Genomic DNA, 17,315 nt, shown 5'->3' with positions numbered 1-17,315 from the left:
AATAAAGTATTGAATTCTTGTTACAATATATATATATATATATATTTAACTTTGTATTTTATCTGTTGATTTCCATAAAATCCAATGACATTGAACACTAAACGCTTTCTACACTCACTGAAAATAACTATAGGATATACTTGCAGGGTTACCCCGAAGTACACCAAATGGCTTACCTAGCATCGTCACTGTGCTGCGTCGGCGCCTTGGCTGGACTTAGCTCCCAGGGCACCGCACGAAAAGGAAACTATCTCGGCATGGTATTACTATTATTATTTGTATACTCACACGTAAATGTTGTGATAATGTGAAAAAAAACATATTATGCCATTATTGCATAGGCCCTTTTCCATATAAAAATGGCACGAAATTTAAAAGTTAACACTATTGTTACGTTAATAAATAAATACATTTGTAATAAGCAACCGATGATTAGAAAAGGCATTCATAAAGCAAAGACGTTGCTTAAGACTCAGCCCAAGAAGACCCGCTCATTGTAATCTTGATGACTTTAGCTTTAATCTATTGATCATTGTAAAGACATTGAGACATTAATGACTTGTAACACACTTCCTGCATTATCTTACATTTCTTATTTTTATTTTATTTTAATAGTTATTACTTTTCGTTTCCCGTAATTTTTAATGTCAAAATGCAGTAAGTATGTTACAGTCTGCAAGTGTGATTTTTTACTTACTGACATTCGTTTTTAAGTCCAAATAAATGTCGAAGGTCGCTTGTACATTGATCAATAACGAGGCACCTTGGGTTCAGCACGTCTCGTTTTGATGATTCTTTAGTAATATGAGGTTGCAATATAAAGATCCGTCGAACAGTATAGAGGCACTCAGATTTATTACTATATAATTGAATTGTATTGGGGTTGTTTTTGTATACAGATAGGTGTGGCGGGCGGTATCGCGGCGACGCTGGGCGCGCTGACGCCGAGCGCGGAGGTGTTGGCGCAGATGGTGGGCGTGGCCGGCATCGGTGGTCTGCTGGGTGGTACCATCGCCAAGAAGATTGAAATAACCGACCTACCTCAACTTGTTGCTGGTTTCCACAGGTTTGGCGTTTTTTCTATTGTGAACTCTTAGACGCTTGTGTAGTGGTTTTAGGGAGTGGTTAGCAATATACAAAATAAATATATGTATAGTCCGAGAAGCTTAATTAATGCAGAGCTTAGAGGAGTAGGTAATGGTTATTGCTAATAGTTCCACATAAGAAATTTGATTAATAACTTTGAATTATGACACACACTATTAAAAGGTATGTACGAGTACAGTTAATCTAGTATAGGATTCGTAAAATTACACTAAAGAGTTCATATGTTTTAATATCTATACTTTTTATTTATCCAGTTTGGTGGGAATGGCAGCTGTGTTGACGTGTATTGCAACGTACATGCACGATTTCCCCGCCATGGCGCTGGACCCCACTGCGGCTACCCTTAAAACGTCGCTATTCCTGGGTACATACATCGGTGGAATCACTTTCACGTAAGTTATTTGAACCTAGTTAATTAATTTATTTTTTGCATAATAATGCGGTAACTGGTTGAAACGACGGGCAAATCGATGGGACTCGCAAAGGGTTTCGTTTAGTTACGCATAAGCTATTCCAGTATCGTTGACACACAAACATGAATACTTGTTCTTATGGTATAGGTAAGTCCGTTTTACGAATAATATGGGCAACCTTCGAAGTGTAAGTTTAAACAGTGTGAAATGAAATTAATAAAATGTATTGTGTACGATGTAATGTGTGTGCGTGACTGCGTACGTGCGGACGATCGTGCATGCGTGTGCATGCCTGTGTGTCCGCGCCTACGGGTATATGTGATAGCTCATGTGTGTATGTGTGCAGCGGTTCCCTGGTGGCGTACGGCAAGCTGCAGGGCGTGCTGTCGTCGGCGCCGCTGCTGCTGCCCGGGCGGCACGCGCTGAACGCGGGGCTGCTGGCGGGCTCGCTGGGCTGCGGCGCCGCGCTGCTGGCGCTGCCCGACGTGCCCGGCCTGCCGCTGCTCGGCACCGCCGCGCTGCTCTCCGGCATACAGGGGCTCACGCTCACCGCCGCCATTGGAGGTAACTTGCTTGTTGATGTGCAAAAAAATATAGTGCGGTTGGCGCTGCGCGACGGGTACGGTTTGCCTCCGCTGGGCGCCGCTACGCTGTTCAAATGTTAACCTTTTGAAATCCACGCAACGACTCTCTGCCTCCTTTCTGGTGAACCGTAATAATTAGTTTTTATTGGATTGCTCTAATAACAAAAAAAAAAAAAACAATAAATAAAAATAAATTCCGCAGGGGATCCCCTATACAAACATAAATTAATGCACATAACCAACCATACATTCACAGTATTTAGGCACACTACATTTTACTAAAATGCACTTATTTTAATAAATAGCTAAGTGATATAATCTAATGATAGGTGCGGACATGCCAGTGGTGATCACAGTGCTGAACAGCTACTCAGGCTGGGCGCTGTGCGCAGAGGGCTTCATGCTCAACAACTCGCTCATGACCATCGTGGGCGCGCTCATCGGCAGCTCCGGTGCCATCCTCTCTTACATCATGTGCAAGGTAAACTTATTAACTTCACATTTTTATTTATTTGTATTCGGTAGAATAAAAGTTGTGATGCACTTAGACCTGTTATTTCTTTTCTCTTAACTTAAATTTGTTGATTCAATATTCAAAAAAGCAGCTCCTCATCGTATTGGTGGTCAAGTAGACAAGGAAGGCTAGTGAAAGGAAGTCAACATTTATTTATTTATTGTTACATCTATCATAACAGGTTTTCTTAATCTAAAGCGACACAGTAGCCTTATTATAACTACATTACAAAGGCATGTTTCTTATGTTATTTCAATTGTATTGTCCGTCCATGGTAGGCGATGAACCGTTCGCTGGCCAACGTGATCCTGGGCGGGTACGGCGTGGTGTCGGGCGGCTCGGCGCGGCCCGCCGGCGCCACGCACACCGAGCTCAACGTGGACTCCGTCGCAGACCTCATACACCGCGCCTCCAATATCATCATTACCCCTGGTTTGTTGACCTATTATTGTAATAAATAGATAAATCAATGTGGTCTACGATTATAAGATTTATAAGTGTTCCACTGAAAAAACTACATTTAGTGGATCAATGACGAGCGTCAGGGCGTGTAATTAGTTGGTAATTTACATATCTAAATCTAACACTGTAGAACAGTGTTTCAATATCGATTTAAAGTGTTATATACTATAATCATTCTTACAGCACTACTCATCCCCGACTTCAGTCAGTTGAAGTTTGATACATTTAATTTGTTTATTCGCAGGTTACGGGTTGTGTGTGGCCAAAGCACAATACCCAATTGCTGAATTGGTAGATCTCCTCAAAGGATTTGGAAAGAAAGTTCGCTTCGCTATTCATCCCGTGGCAGGTTAGTATTATTTTAAGTTTAATAATTTAAATTTAGTAATAATATAATTTTAGTATTAAATAGTGATTACAATGTCTCATGTTGAATAATGAATTCAGGACGTATGCCTGGCCAACTGAACGTGTTACTGGCTGAGGCGGGAGTGCCATACGATGACGTGTTTGAGATGGAGGAAATTAACGAAGAATTCCCTGATACAGACCTTGTGTTGGTCATTGGTGAGTAATAATATTGTACATTAGTTACTCCGTCGCTTTGTATTTGTATTACTTCTATTTTGAAATCCACCATAAGTTTATTTGATAGACAAAAGGCCTTGATATGTTCAAATAAAAACAACTTGATTTGGTTTTCCTGTAGAATCCTATCTCACAATGTACTCTAAATATACAGGTGCGAATGACACGGTGAACAGCGCTGCAGAAGACGACCCCAACTCACCTATAGCAGGAATGCCCGTACTTAAAGTGTGGAAAGCCAATCAGGTAAAAGTTTTAAGCTAAGTATAGGAAAGATTTTGATGAGATACTTAGTCCTACGCGATATCTCTTCTAGGAAAAAAGCTTTAATAAAATTATATCCTAGTGATTCTACTGTACATAAAAATTACGACGGATATATGCATATTTAATATTTAACATTTCATTTTCATTCTTTTACAGGTGGTAGTGATGAAAAGATCTATGGGCGTAGGATATGCAGCGGTAGATAACCCAATCTTCTACAACCCCAACACGGCCATGTTACTTGGAGACGCCAAGAAAACCTGCGACGCACTCCTCGACCGAGTCAAACATTTGGCAGGTTAAGTAAATATACATGAAACTATACTCTACGCACGCCCGCGTGACTAACGAGGAACTTCAAGAATATAGCATTTTACCTTTATATTTTATCTTTGTGTACTTATACAAAACAAGAAATTTGATGATATTTTTATTAAAAATAATCTTGAATTCATGTTGTGAAAATCACCATATTATATTGGGATTAAATGTTGTATATATTATTACCTGGGCAGCTTAGCGGTACATGCCTCACTTAAATATTTTAAAACAGAACATCACATAATTTTATTTTTTTAAAAAAGCAATTGCCAGTAATTGTACTATAATAAGTCTGTAACATGTGCCTTAAAGAAGTCTGTTAGATAATATTTTTAATCTAAAGACGGAAACCTAGTCTACCAATATTTTTATAGTTATAAGCGAATACCTTTATTATATTTACATTTTTATTGTCCGCTTGAACTATTTTATGGTTAACTTTATTCTATGGTCTTCTATGGTCATTCTATGGTTATTCTATGGTCCAGCTGCATTGTCGAAATGTTTTATGATATCATCTGATTTGAACCCATCGGAATTTCTAGTCCTGTGAGTAATATTTTCATCTTTGCTTGCAACCTGCTCCATATTTGAACTACTTTTACTGGATTGAAATCTCGTAATATACTCATATTACAGTTTTAATTGAGAAAATATTGTAATGAAAAATAATATACTCCCATTTTATTTTAAATGTATTTATAGATTAATAATTTAATGCAGATGAAATGCGTGAGTGTCATGCCTATTTATTATGACTTTTTAAGTTTTTAACTAAGGGTTACCTGCTGAGACATTCCATTGAAGGGCCTCTTGCATTCATACTTTAATGGATTGTTTTAAGCAAAAATATTTACATTTGTGCTTCTGATTAAATAAAAATAAAATAATTAGCCACTACGTAGAACAGTAAAAACCATTATATGAAATTATCATATGACATAGTAATCACTTTAAGATTTTACTAAGTATTATGTTGCCTTCTCGGGTTCGTTATTAAAAAAGATAGAGCTTACTTTAATAAAAAGAACTTACAAATATTCATAATATTATCACAAGAATTATGCATGGATATCTATTTATCATCACAAATTTTATAATGAACTCATTTCAAACAAAGTATAATATATCCCGCGTAACATTATCATTCCATATTAGTGAATGTGTAATTTATTGAGTTGGGTACTTTTTAATGTAGTTGTGGACGCTAGCATATATTTGTAAGAAAAATATATACCAATTTATAAATACTATTGAGATTAGCGCAATTATTACATACTTTAACTTTTAAAGTATTTTAAAATAAAGTGGCATATATTATATATAATATATAAGTACATATATATATAAGTACTTATAGTAAATATAAATTAAAATATATTTTGAAATGTAATGTATTTTTAAATATTTTAATCAATTGATCTTATTAAATTCAAGGTGTGAAAAAAAAAAATATATGCAAAATTTAATAATAGCACAAGTTTATTGTTATTAAAGTTTTTATTATTGGCGATTCGAAAAGGTTTATGTTATTATTATGCAGCGTTTGTTTTAATTTTTCCCAATAAAATAAAAATAATTCTCAATATAATTTCTGTTTTATTAATCGACCCTCCATGCATACGTATGTTAGCGACATTGCATTGCTCGATTTTCTGCGTTGCAACGAGCGGTGTCGCCAATCATGGCAGAGCACTACCGTATCGCTTTTAACATTTCATAGATTAATAACAACAACCCCACAAATTAATAGCAGTTATACAACTAAAGTTTAAAACTGCTATTAATTTGTGTTAATATTAGCAGGTCACATCAGATAGCATTACATTATATAATAAAAATAGTTGAATATTGGTTTAGGATCTTTGTTAATATATCTCTCTTAAGATTAAACAATCACTTACTAGAAATAAACTAAATATCATACAAATTATAAAGTAACATTTACTTCTAATGGTTTCGGTCGTACAGGAAATAATAAACATGATGTAGATAGTCTTAAAAAAAATAATGCATTGCAGTACGTACAAACACTGTTTTACCTACACGAGATAAGGGCATCCTCCACACGTATATTCCTGTAGTTCCCGGAATATTACTTAAAATTCAGGGGTGGTGCGTCCCGGGGAGGCCCCCAGGAATAATAGTAAATGTCTTCTATATAGTTTCAAGCCACCTTTATCCTGTCCTATGAGCTTACGGAGGCGAAATCGGGTGAATCCAATTCCGGTGTTTAAATCTCGAGATATCATCTGAGTACGCTCATCTCATGAGGGGACAACATTGAGAGGGACCCCTCCTTTTAGGGACGTGGCTGGCATTAAGAGTTAAGAACAGCGGCAGTCTACGTTACCGGGCTATGAATGTAATGAATTAATGATCATCTTACAACTATTATTTATAGACAGATATAGTCCGCGCCAGACTTCTAGTCCGCTCTGAAGTTGTTGCGCGCAGAGGCCCAATGCGGTCGAACACAACTACAAGAATTACTCCGTAGCAACAGTAAAGCCCGCTCCACACTCTCGCGAGAATCTCGCGAGAACGCGAGAAAAACCTGATTCGTATAGGCTCCACATTCTCGTTTCTCGCGAGAATGTGGAGCGGGCTTAACGCTATGTACCCGTGGGCGAGAGCTGACAGCGGACGGGTGCTGAGTGCGTCCCACACTGTCTTCGTCCAGCTAATATCTAAAATTGGCTATTACGACGCGACTCTTTTCTATATTCAAATCGGACTAGAAGTTTGGCGCAGACACTACTGCAGGGTATAATAAAATTACCCGGAGATGTGTACGCCAAGCAGGTATTTTAGTATGTGTTACAGAGTACTTCGAGTATTGGGCATACAACTTTCTTCTGTAATAAAAAAGATACGCATTACGGAACACCACCTTTGGTACATATACCCCGTGTGTTTATTTATTAGATGCATACAAATACAATACATATTTTTAATAATTGTTTGAAGTCAGCAGAATAAACATTATAAGATTATCATTGAATCAAACCTACCAACTATTATTTACTTTAAGAAATTCTTTAAATTATATAATTTGATGTTCAATAAATTAATATAAATACCTATAATGTTATTTACATTTTACCTATCATTTTATAAATAGAATTACAAAATTTCAACTTTTTTGGCTGTATAAGTAGAAATCGCTGTGCTATTGTCAAAGGGTACTTCTAAAAAAAATATCAAAAATTATTGTCGCAGTACCGTTTGTTTTCAATTACATAAAAATTTAGTTTTTACTTTACATTTTCCTCAAAAATTGAGATTACGAAACTGTAAATTTTTAGGTAATAATCATATTTGGCCAGTTTGAGTTTGATGGATATGATATAAGAAATTGAGCAACCGACGATTCCGACGAATCGACGGAACGATTCAGTTAAAACTTCACCGCCGCACTCCGCAGTCCGCAGTCGGTAATTTGTTTTGCATGGTAGAAGACACGTAGTGATCCTATTTTTTTTCACAGAACGCTACAGGTGCATTGTGCATCATGGTATGTTAGATTTGTATTAAGTTCTGTCATTGCCTCCTCTTTACTACTGTTGATCGATTTTTGTGTCTAGTTCAAACTTCTATAAATAATAATGAGTCACGTAAAGCGCTACCGGCGCATATTGTGGAATGTGGATGTATTGTACGATATGTTTTAGACAAAAATACAATGAATAAGTTGATAACTGATGTATTAATTTTGTTTTTTTTTTTATTATTTTTCAACTGTGTTTCCTATTTCCCATAAATAATTTCTTCATAACCAATGAAATGCTGATAAAATTATTATACATATAAAAATATTATATTTTTTCTCAATTTTAGGCGAGTGATAACAACATGACAACAAATAGCAAATTTGCACTGCCTGTAAGCAGTGATGAAGATAACATGAGTGTGTTTTCAATGATATACAGATTCTTCAAAAAGGTAAGCATGGTTACAAAATTTAACATGAAGTCTATTATGAAAACGCTCAGAAGGAATTCCAGAAATATTCTTCCATAATCATCAACATTTACAATAATACATCTATATCCACTAATTTATCCCATCCCAATTATAAAAGACATTGCTAAAATTCATATCTCAAAGCTAGAATGGATATCCTAAAAATTTAAATAAGAAACATATTTACTATGTGACATAAAATATTAACAACCAGCAATATAAATGGTTCAATGTGATGGATAAATGGTTTAATGCCTGTAAAACTATATTCAGTAGAATCTTCATGTAAATGATTTAGTTCTGATGGTTATCATGTGGAGAGGTAATGGAAAATATATATAAAACAGTTTTGTGCCCCACACTTTATTTTAATGATATCCTAGTAAAGCCTAAAAACTTCAATTAAATAATTAATTACAAACTAAAATGTTAAAAACAGTATAAGATCTCATTATCTCATTTTAATGTCATTAAATGTATAAATCATTATCCATTTTCATTGTAGGTATTGGTGTGATTATGTTAATTACATATTGGAACTTCCTCAAAATACATACATTTAAATGTCAAGAATATATTGTCTATTGTTTGGATCATGTACTATTAAAATTTGTTAATTCAAAAGGGTGCCATCACATTACCTTACAAAACAAATGGCATCATGCTTGTGAGTCAGTTAGCCTTGAAAGGCGGCGTTCTTGCATCATATGAAAAGAATTCAGCCTTCAATTTCTCATTAAGATTAGTTACTCTAATTTGTTAACTAAGTTCAATACACTAAGGTTCATGTCATGTAATAATTATCATATCATAGTTATAATTCAACATATATTTATTTTGTTAAAATGTGGTAAATTCTAATTGAAACATATCAGGTAAAACATAATATATGGATAACTTTGTATTTTGTTTCAAAGATACTATACATTGAAGTGAAGATAGTGACTCATTTGTAGACAAGTTTCAAGTTCAAACTCCTTACCTAGTGAAGTGTCATTATCTAATGCAGGTGGTACAATTGACCTTTAAGTGTACCAAGGTGGCATCAACATACACTATGATAGATTTAAAAAGTTAGTGGCAATATCACTTAAGTATTGATTTGGCTTTTTTCATGTGGTATTAAAGTCTGTATAATTTTATAGTAGTAGCAAACAAACATGCAGTCTCTCTGATGGCGAGTGGATTGCATGCTTGTTTGCTGCTCATAAATATCTGTACTCTGGCAGTGAATAAAACACCTACATAATTTTAAAATGATGTGTTATATATATTTTGTTTTATGTGTTAAATGTATTTTTTTTATATATATTTTCTATATGTATTTGTTTTAAGAAGGTAGTCAAATTTTGGTGCCATTTTCATTTAAAATTATTGATTTTGATATTCATATTGATCATCAAGCAATATTATTTTTGAATAAATATAAGGTATGGAATAAGATGTTTTTTGGAATTAAATACTCTTTTTTATTATAAAGCAGGTAACTTTATACAAATAACAATAGCAATAAACATAAATATTACAGCAATGATAAGAAGATATTTAAAGCTATTTTCTTTTACAAAAAGTAAAAAAATAGCTGATAGATATTTTAAACATGAGTGAATTATGTAAAATATCACAAAATACTTAAATGTAATATATTTTGTGACATTAACCACCACACCAACAGATAATTATATTGACATTACAAACAGTTAATTATGATAATGACATCATATAAGCTAAAAATATTCCCACAGAACAGGAAATTTACCTACCTACACACATCAACCATTGTAATACTTGTAATAGTATAAAATGCCGGAACACATTTCTTTGACATTGGATTAAGAAACATTAAGCAAGTTTTTACAAAACTTACCCTTCCAACATTTCATAGTAAATAGTACATAACTATTACAACATTTATTTGTATTTATGGACTAATTTATTGTTCATTACTGCCAATATCCAGTCACAACTAGATTAAGTACCACAGAGTTTCCTTTAAAGATATGAACTTATTACTTACGAATACATTTTTAGATAAGATTAATAGGTTATTACATCAAGCCATTAGAAAGCCTAAAGTCTGATAATGGCTTACAATGTGTGTTGATGTTATCAGTGAAGCATGTGTTGGTATTTTTTATTTCAGGTTTCAATTGTGGGAGCAGTGTACTTAGTTGGTTATATGCAATGGAGCGTTGCATGGCTAATCGGCCCCGTTATACTGTCGGTGTTGCGCGACCAGTGGCGCAAGGAGAGCGAGTACCGCCGCAACCTGGCCAAAACTGCTGCCCTCTCGTCGGAGAAGGATGTCGTTCTGGCTAAGCTTGACGATCTTCCAGCTTGGGTAAAACACGCTATGAATACCTTTTTTTTACATAGGAACTAAAAATATTTTCTTTGTATTCAGTTGGAAGCAGTCTTACTCTAAATATCTATTTAATAACAATTTTAAATGTAATAATGTTCAAAACAGGCTTCTGATCGAACTGTGTATCTCCAGCGCAATAAGCCGCTGTTAATACGCATATTATATTATCATACCGAAATGTGCCATATATGTCGTCATATTATTAGATTTCAATGCTATATGTTGTCAATAATCATTACTTAATAAATAATCTCTTAATGAAACAAGCAAAATAAAAAGGAATATAACTTCATATTAAGTTATTCTATAAATAACTCGCCGCATTAACCGTTGATATACCTATACATTATTTTAATCGTCTATTGACTTAATACATAGTGTATGTAGATGGCCACGGTTTAAAAGTCACTCTATATGCGTGCCCACGCCTATTACTCTACTTCCTCGACTAAACGCGCAAATCTTAATAGTAATTATACTAACATATCTGTTGAGAAGCACAAGCTATTCTCGTACTACGTGAATAATGTTTAATAAACTATATTGATGACATAGATGCAATACTGTATGCTTTGATAAGCATCACAGCCGATTTAGCGCCAGCAGATAAATGTGTCATAACAAAATTAGTAAGTTTTAAGACTCACCTAATAAATATTTTATAGACGCCAATGACCACTGCCTTACTCTTTAACAGTTACTTTTATTTCATTGTAACTATCTTTAAGGAAATCTATTATGTATTTTTATATGAAAGGTATACAGGGTTAATTTTTCAAATAAGCCTTCAGGGCCAAATCCGGAACTAATAAATAGGAGCTACGAGACCAATTTTGATAAAAATTAAAACTGCATCATTAGATTTTTTTTTTGTTTCTTTCCCTAGCAGCGATTGAACGAGTTCATTTTGACAAAACACCTGTATTATTCCACCGTCGGATATAGTCGCTTATAAGGATCAAATTCTGGGAAGTAATGATATATGGCAAACTAAAAGAATAGGTTAATTTTTTAGAAAACATTTTTTTCGACGAGACTCGATAAAACATGATATTATTATCTCAACAGGTATTCTTCCCTGATGTTGAACGGGCAGAATGGTTAAACAGGGTGAGTTAATTAGTATATACCTTCATGTTGTGCAACAATTTCAGTAATATCAATTGTTTAAATGAAACCATTTTTTAAAGAATATCTATAGTGTGTTTTTTCATGTTCATAGATCTTGCTCCAAGTATGGCCTAATGTGAACCACTATGCTAAGAATATACTGAAAGAATCCATCGAACCTGCTGTAGCTGAGAGTTTAGCAAATTACAAACTCAGTGGATTTAAATTTGAGCGCATGATTCTCGGTACCATTGTGAGTATACATCTAATAACATTTTTAAAGTATGTTAGGTATATCGCTTACAGTTGGTAAATGCTTAATTAGTAACATTTCTCTAGAATAACATTACAAGAATAGCCTGGGATAGGACTCCTATTCCATTTGGGGTTAATTATTATAATTATAGTGATTTTGCTATCGTTAATTTATATTCGGTACGTGTAAAATGTTCATATTAGTATCTACGTGTTTCAAAGGTCCTCTGGGACGGATATTTAATGTTATCAAAAACCTTGATGCGGGTGCGGTTTTACTGCTATCAGTATGACGTAACTAAGTGGTGTATGTAACATTTAATAGGAGTAATAATGTGTACAAATTATGTCGTAGGCACCGAGAGTCGGCGGCGTAAAGGTTTACGATAAGAATCTTTCCAGAAATGAAATCATCATGGATATTGACTTATTGTGAGTATTAACGTGAGTTGAATTTGAGTCACATTCGTTTTAATCTTTACGACTTATTTGTAGACTTTTTTCATGTTTTACAGTTACGCTGGTGACTGTGACATCTCGTTCGTCCTTCAGCGGATTCGAGGAGGTATTAAAGATTTGCAGGTAATTTGAGTATTGGATATTATTACGAAGATACGACCAGATGAAATAAAAGTTTGGATACATTATAATTTGTTATTAGACTTGGTAGTTTGCTTCGTAATATTTAATTATTGACTGCTATGAATGTAATACAATAATGATAAAATGTACAGATCCATGGCATGGTGCGTGTGGTGATGAAGCCCCTGATCAGCAAGATGCCGCTGGTGGGCGGCTTGCAGGTGTTCTTCCTTAACAACCCCTCCATAGACTTCAACCTCGTGGGTGCGGCGGATATTCTGGACATGCCTGGATTTAGGTATTTTTTATCGTTAATAAAATAATAAGCCTATATCAATCAATGGAACAACTGGTATTCTTTTCACACTTCTTTGAATAAAAAAGGAAAGATAATATAAAAATGATCACACCTAAGATAGTTCGCCACAATTTGAATGCCGATCCAAGTTGCTATATCGTTTTCAAAAGTATTTTTAAAAATTAATATTGATCTTATAATCCTACAAGATAAAATAAAACACATAGCATAGGTACATAAAAACTTTCTGGTAAGATTCTTCAAAGTCAGTCACAGGGTCTGTGATTCAGTAGTTATTGGAGCGTGATATATTACATATAAATTTTATTTGTATCAATGTTTATATAAATTTTATTAACTGAAAAATATTTACAATTATAATGAAACTTATAGAGAATTAAATATAATAAAATAAACTATAAGTAAATATAAAACAACTCAAAACAATGTTTATTGTATAGGATCATGAAATACTTTAAATAATAAAATCTTATTTTCATAGTTCAGACACATCTTTATTTCTAAATGATTTGACAAGAAGAAAAACCAGAAAACATTACCAAAGAGTATGTAACCTATGACAATACTTTTTCGATCAACTATAGATTACTATATATTTTTTTTAATTAAATGAAGAATATGATATTTACTTATTTGCAACATTTATGTTTCATAATAATACTTCAGTGACATCCTACGGCGTTGTATTGTCGAACAAGTGGCTAGAATAATGGTTCTGCCCAATAAGTTACCCATCAAGTTGAGCGATGAGATACCGACCGTCGACTTGCGCATGCCTGAGCCGGAAGTAAGTCTAAACCATTATTTTATACTATAGGGTCCAGAACAGAATAAATAATGGTTTTTATATCACGGCGTGCGTAAATGGACATTTTACGCACGCTTCGCGTGCGCAAAACCCCCATTTCCGACCCCGTAATATAAAATTTTATACAACACGCGGACGAAAAATGTTTTTCTGACTCGTGTGATTGCAGTCCTCGCCTGCGGCTCGGCCTGCAAACTCACACTTATCAGAAAAAAATTTTTCGTCCTCGTATTGTAATGTACTAATAGAGCACTCTGACCTAAACCCGCATTTTAGCCACGCATTTCTGTGTCCAAAGTAGCTGATTTTTACACCGTACGAATATTAATACACTACCCTCACAGTTGTAAAAAATAAACATAGCTATGAACGTTTCATACTTTTAAATGCCATTTAAAAATTAAAAGTGAGTAATGAGTATTTTGTTTAAAGCTATAAGTATGTTAATATTTTATTTTGGACGTATTTATAAATGTTTTTGCCATTGTGTATATACTAAGCAATAGCATCACTATAAGACTAACTGTTGGGCTTTATCGAGTTTTATTGTTTGTTTTGACTGTGTATTTTCGCTACACACCATAGTAGGAGATATTTAAATTAGGAATCATTATCAAAATTAGCCATAATACTACTCCAGTAGAATCTCGACTAAGCGACTTATTTGTTGTCGTATTTGTGGCATTCGGATTATCGAAAATTTGGATAATTGAGTTTATGAACACGCCGCGCAATAATAGGCTACTTTGGCCACGCGTATCGTAATGTACTATTTCTTATTTTACTTTTTATATTTCTTACAGGGTGTTCTTCGAATTCATTTGGTGCAAGCTCAAAATCTTATGAAAAAGGATGTTTCTATGTTGGGTAAGTATTTATATTTATGGCTAGGCTTTGATTGATTTTGCTCATGCTAGATTTCGGACTTATCTAACATGTAACAGACTTCAGAGACCTTCAAAGTCTGTTTTAGTAGTTTAAAAATAGAATTTCCAACAATTGCACATTATTTTAATACCTTAAACGTTATATTATATCGAATACAATATCTTAAATAATTAAATGTTTTCTTTCAGGTAAGGGTAAGTCGGACCCTTATGCAATCATAACCGTGGGCGCCCAGCAGTGGAAGACGAAGCACATCGACAACGACGTCAACCCGCGTTGGGAGTACTGGTGCGAGGTGAGTTGTCACAAATATTCTACATACTTATATTATTTCTATTGTTATGAGAAATGCACCTTATTTTTACTTCTTTAAACATGTTTGTTATTATTGCCTGTTTATTAGTTATGCCGCCAAAATTTCGCAGACACTGAATGTTTTGGCCTTTTCCAAATTCTCTTTATTGTACTGCCCTATTTATATCTATTATTAAAATCGGTTTGGGACACTATGTAAGTATTGTTCTAATAATATTTTCACTTGCATATCACTATAAATAATACTGTCTTGCACATCTAACCTCTATGTGGTTGTGAGATAGCAATATTCCTGCTGGAATTTGTTAAAGGACACTATGTAATTTAACGAGGCTAACTTTGATATATCGTGGTATGGGTGATAGATTTGCATGACATTAAAATTATTGAAATCACTAAGATTATATCATGTAACTAATCTTATAACTAGTTTTTGAATGCGGTTATTTTCAACATTTTCTTTTCTTTCTAGAAGCATGAGTTTAAATAATAAATTAGTATTCAAAAAGATATTTTTCGTATCACTTTTTACGCCATTTATTTGTAACTTTTTCTTTCCTAATAACTGCATTCTTCTCTAATCTCTAATATATAAAAATGAGAAGTCGTTCCTTGCTTTCTTTCAAAACTGTATTCTATGTCTGACTAAATTTTATGTAAATAATGAAAATTCTTCGAAATTTCTTCATGTAGTAGTATAAACAATCTTCAAAATTATAGTATTCATCGAATGCCTCTAAATTTCATTATAAAACAAGAAATGAATTTAAGATAGTGTGCTTGTAATGGTATTAAAAGCTTTAGAAGTATGCATAACTCTGCTTATTCGTATGATTAACAGAGAAGAGAGATTGTGAATTTGATTTTGTTTTCCTCACTTATGTGTGCGCCGGACTGTGCGCGTTTGGCGTAAAGGCGCGTATAATGCAATCGGTGGGTCAAGCGTTGGAAATTGAGGTGTTCGACAAGGACGAGGGCAACGACGATGACAAGCTGGGCAGGTGAGTGCCGCGCCGCACGCGCTGAGGAGTGACCACTTGAACAGTTTGCTGTAGAATTCGTGATACGTATATATGCAGGGGTCATACAATATAACTTAAGTATGTTATTACTACATCCTCAGACAGGATGTTGAAAATATGAAACGAGCATTTAATCGAATCGAATCGAAAAGACGTTTATTTTCGATATTATGCAATATTTCTGCATTTTAAATAAGCGTTGAAAGATCATATTAGAATAACGCTATGACAGACGGGAAATTTCAAAAAATCTGTCAGTTTCATCTTCTTTTGTAACTTGTATAAGCCTAAATTATTTCATCAAGATTTATTATAATGTACAATTACAGCTTTATATAATTACAATTTGGATTAGTAATTTTATGTTATGTACTTTCATGGGCTTTTTTTATTCGGATATTTATATCGTTAATACTCTATTTCAAATACAATAATATAACACTAGCATAAAGATAGAATGTCATTTTAAGTTGTCACTCCTCGTGTAATAAACATGTAAGGTGTGGAAGGGCGGCGGTCAACTAAATGAATGGCGAATTGGTGGTGGTAGGTACGCTTTGGGCATGGCATAGCAGCACTGAGACTGTGTATGTAGTAATATAGCATAGAAATAGTTTTAGTTATACCTACTGCAATTTCGCAAGTGATTATGTTGAACACTTAAGAAATATCTTAAATTGCTTGGATTATTTCAATAGAAAAAAATATTGAATTTAAAAATTGAATGGATATATAAGTATAAAATTGTTTGTGTTTATAAACTCGTCTTATAATAAAAGTGATCAACATTGAACTTTTTGTGTTAAAATCCCTGTCACGGAATTATTTTCCTCTCAATAGATATCCTATTAATAAAATACTCGTTACTCATAAAATCACAAAGTAAAAGATATATATAAATATGTTTTAAAATAGAAAACAATTATGTTTTCCACCTAATGATAAATAAGCCATTGCCGCTAAAACATAAATATGTAGCTGACGCCAAATAGGTTGGTAGTTAACCCAGCATTGTGGCTGAAGTCCGTGACAAGTGTTTTACGCTACAATATTAGGAAGTTTTGTTGTTAAAAAACGAAAATGGAAGAAATGCACTTCCATTTTTGTACATTTGCTTTAAATGTGGCGCTTTATTATGCTTAATATTTGTTTATTTATGACAACACCAAATAATGCACTTGTTATATGTGTAATATAAGAAGATGGTAAAATTGATAAATACATTACGTATATTTATCACATTTGTTATTTTATTAAACGGACTAATTTTAATATAGCATTTTTACGTGTACATTATATAATTGTGAACATCGGGAATACAAAGTTTAAAGTTCCTAAACAAAGTGAAAAATAGATAAAAAGGAATATAGTGTGTACTTCGATGCAGATGATTTTAATATTTGGAGTTAAATTAACTAAACAATAAATG

At 33.6% G+C, this 17,315-nt stretch overlaps 1 protein-coding gene across 1 annotated transcript in view; it reads left to right on the top strand.

Annotated features, from left to right (window-relative positions):
* Positions 1-17,315, top strand: part of LOC140747386 (NAD(P) transhydrogenase, mitochondrial) — a 40,649-nt gene that overhangs the window by 13,830 nt on the left and 9,504 nt on the right. Inside the window, exons 14-34 of the mRNA XM_073079815.1 lie at positions 147-260; positions 900-1,066; positions 1,362-1,499; positions 1,867-2,084; positions 2,434-2,585; positions 2,897-3,050; positions 3,325-3,429; positions 3,528-3,647; positions 3,823-3,914; positions 4,092-4,217; positions 8,097-8,201; positions 10,366-10,563; positions 11,656-11,697; positions 11,810-11,950; positions 12,308-12,384; positions 12,468-12,534; positions 12,687-12,832; positions 13,520-13,640; positions 14,465-14,528; positions 14,738-14,844; positions 15,780-15,865. Of these exons, the coding sequence (XP_072935916.1) occupies positions 147-260; positions 900-1,066; positions 1,362-1,499; positions 1,867-2,084; positions 2,434-2,585; positions 2,897-3,050; positions 3,325-3,429; positions 3,528-3,647; positions 3,823-3,914; positions 4,092-4,217; positions 8,097-8,201; positions 10,366-10,563; positions 11,656-11,697; positions 11,810-11,950; positions 12,308-12,384; positions 12,468-12,534; positions 12,687-12,832; positions 13,520-13,640; positions 14,465-14,528; positions 14,738-14,844; positions 15,780-15,865 (2,540 nt within the window). The remainder of the gene's footprint in view (positions 1-146; positions 261-899; positions 1,067-1,361; positions 1,500-1,866; positions 2,085-2,433; positions 2,586-2,896; positions 3,051-3,324; positions 3,430-3,527; positions 3,648-3,822; positions 3,915-4,091; positions 4,218-8,096; positions 8,202-10,365; positions 10,564-11,655; positions 11,698-11,809; positions 11,951-12,307; positions 12,385-12,467; positions 12,535-12,686; positions 12,833-13,519; positions 13,641-14,464; positions 14,529-14,737; positions 14,845-15,779; positions 15,866-17,315) is intronic.

Source organism: Epargyreus clarus, unplaced genomic scaffold (genome assembly GCF_041222505.1).
Source record: "Epargyreus clarus isolate Ecla_fem2 unplaced genomic scaffold, WU_Ecla_fem_2.2 ptg000014l, whole genome shotgun sequence".
Lineage (NCBI taxonomy): Eukaryota > Metazoa > Arthropoda > Insecta > Lepidoptera > Hesperiidae > Epargyreus > Epargyreus clarus.
The sequence above is the reverse complement of the archived record's forward strand: the minus strand, read 5'-3'. Positions and strand labels throughout refer to the sequence as shown.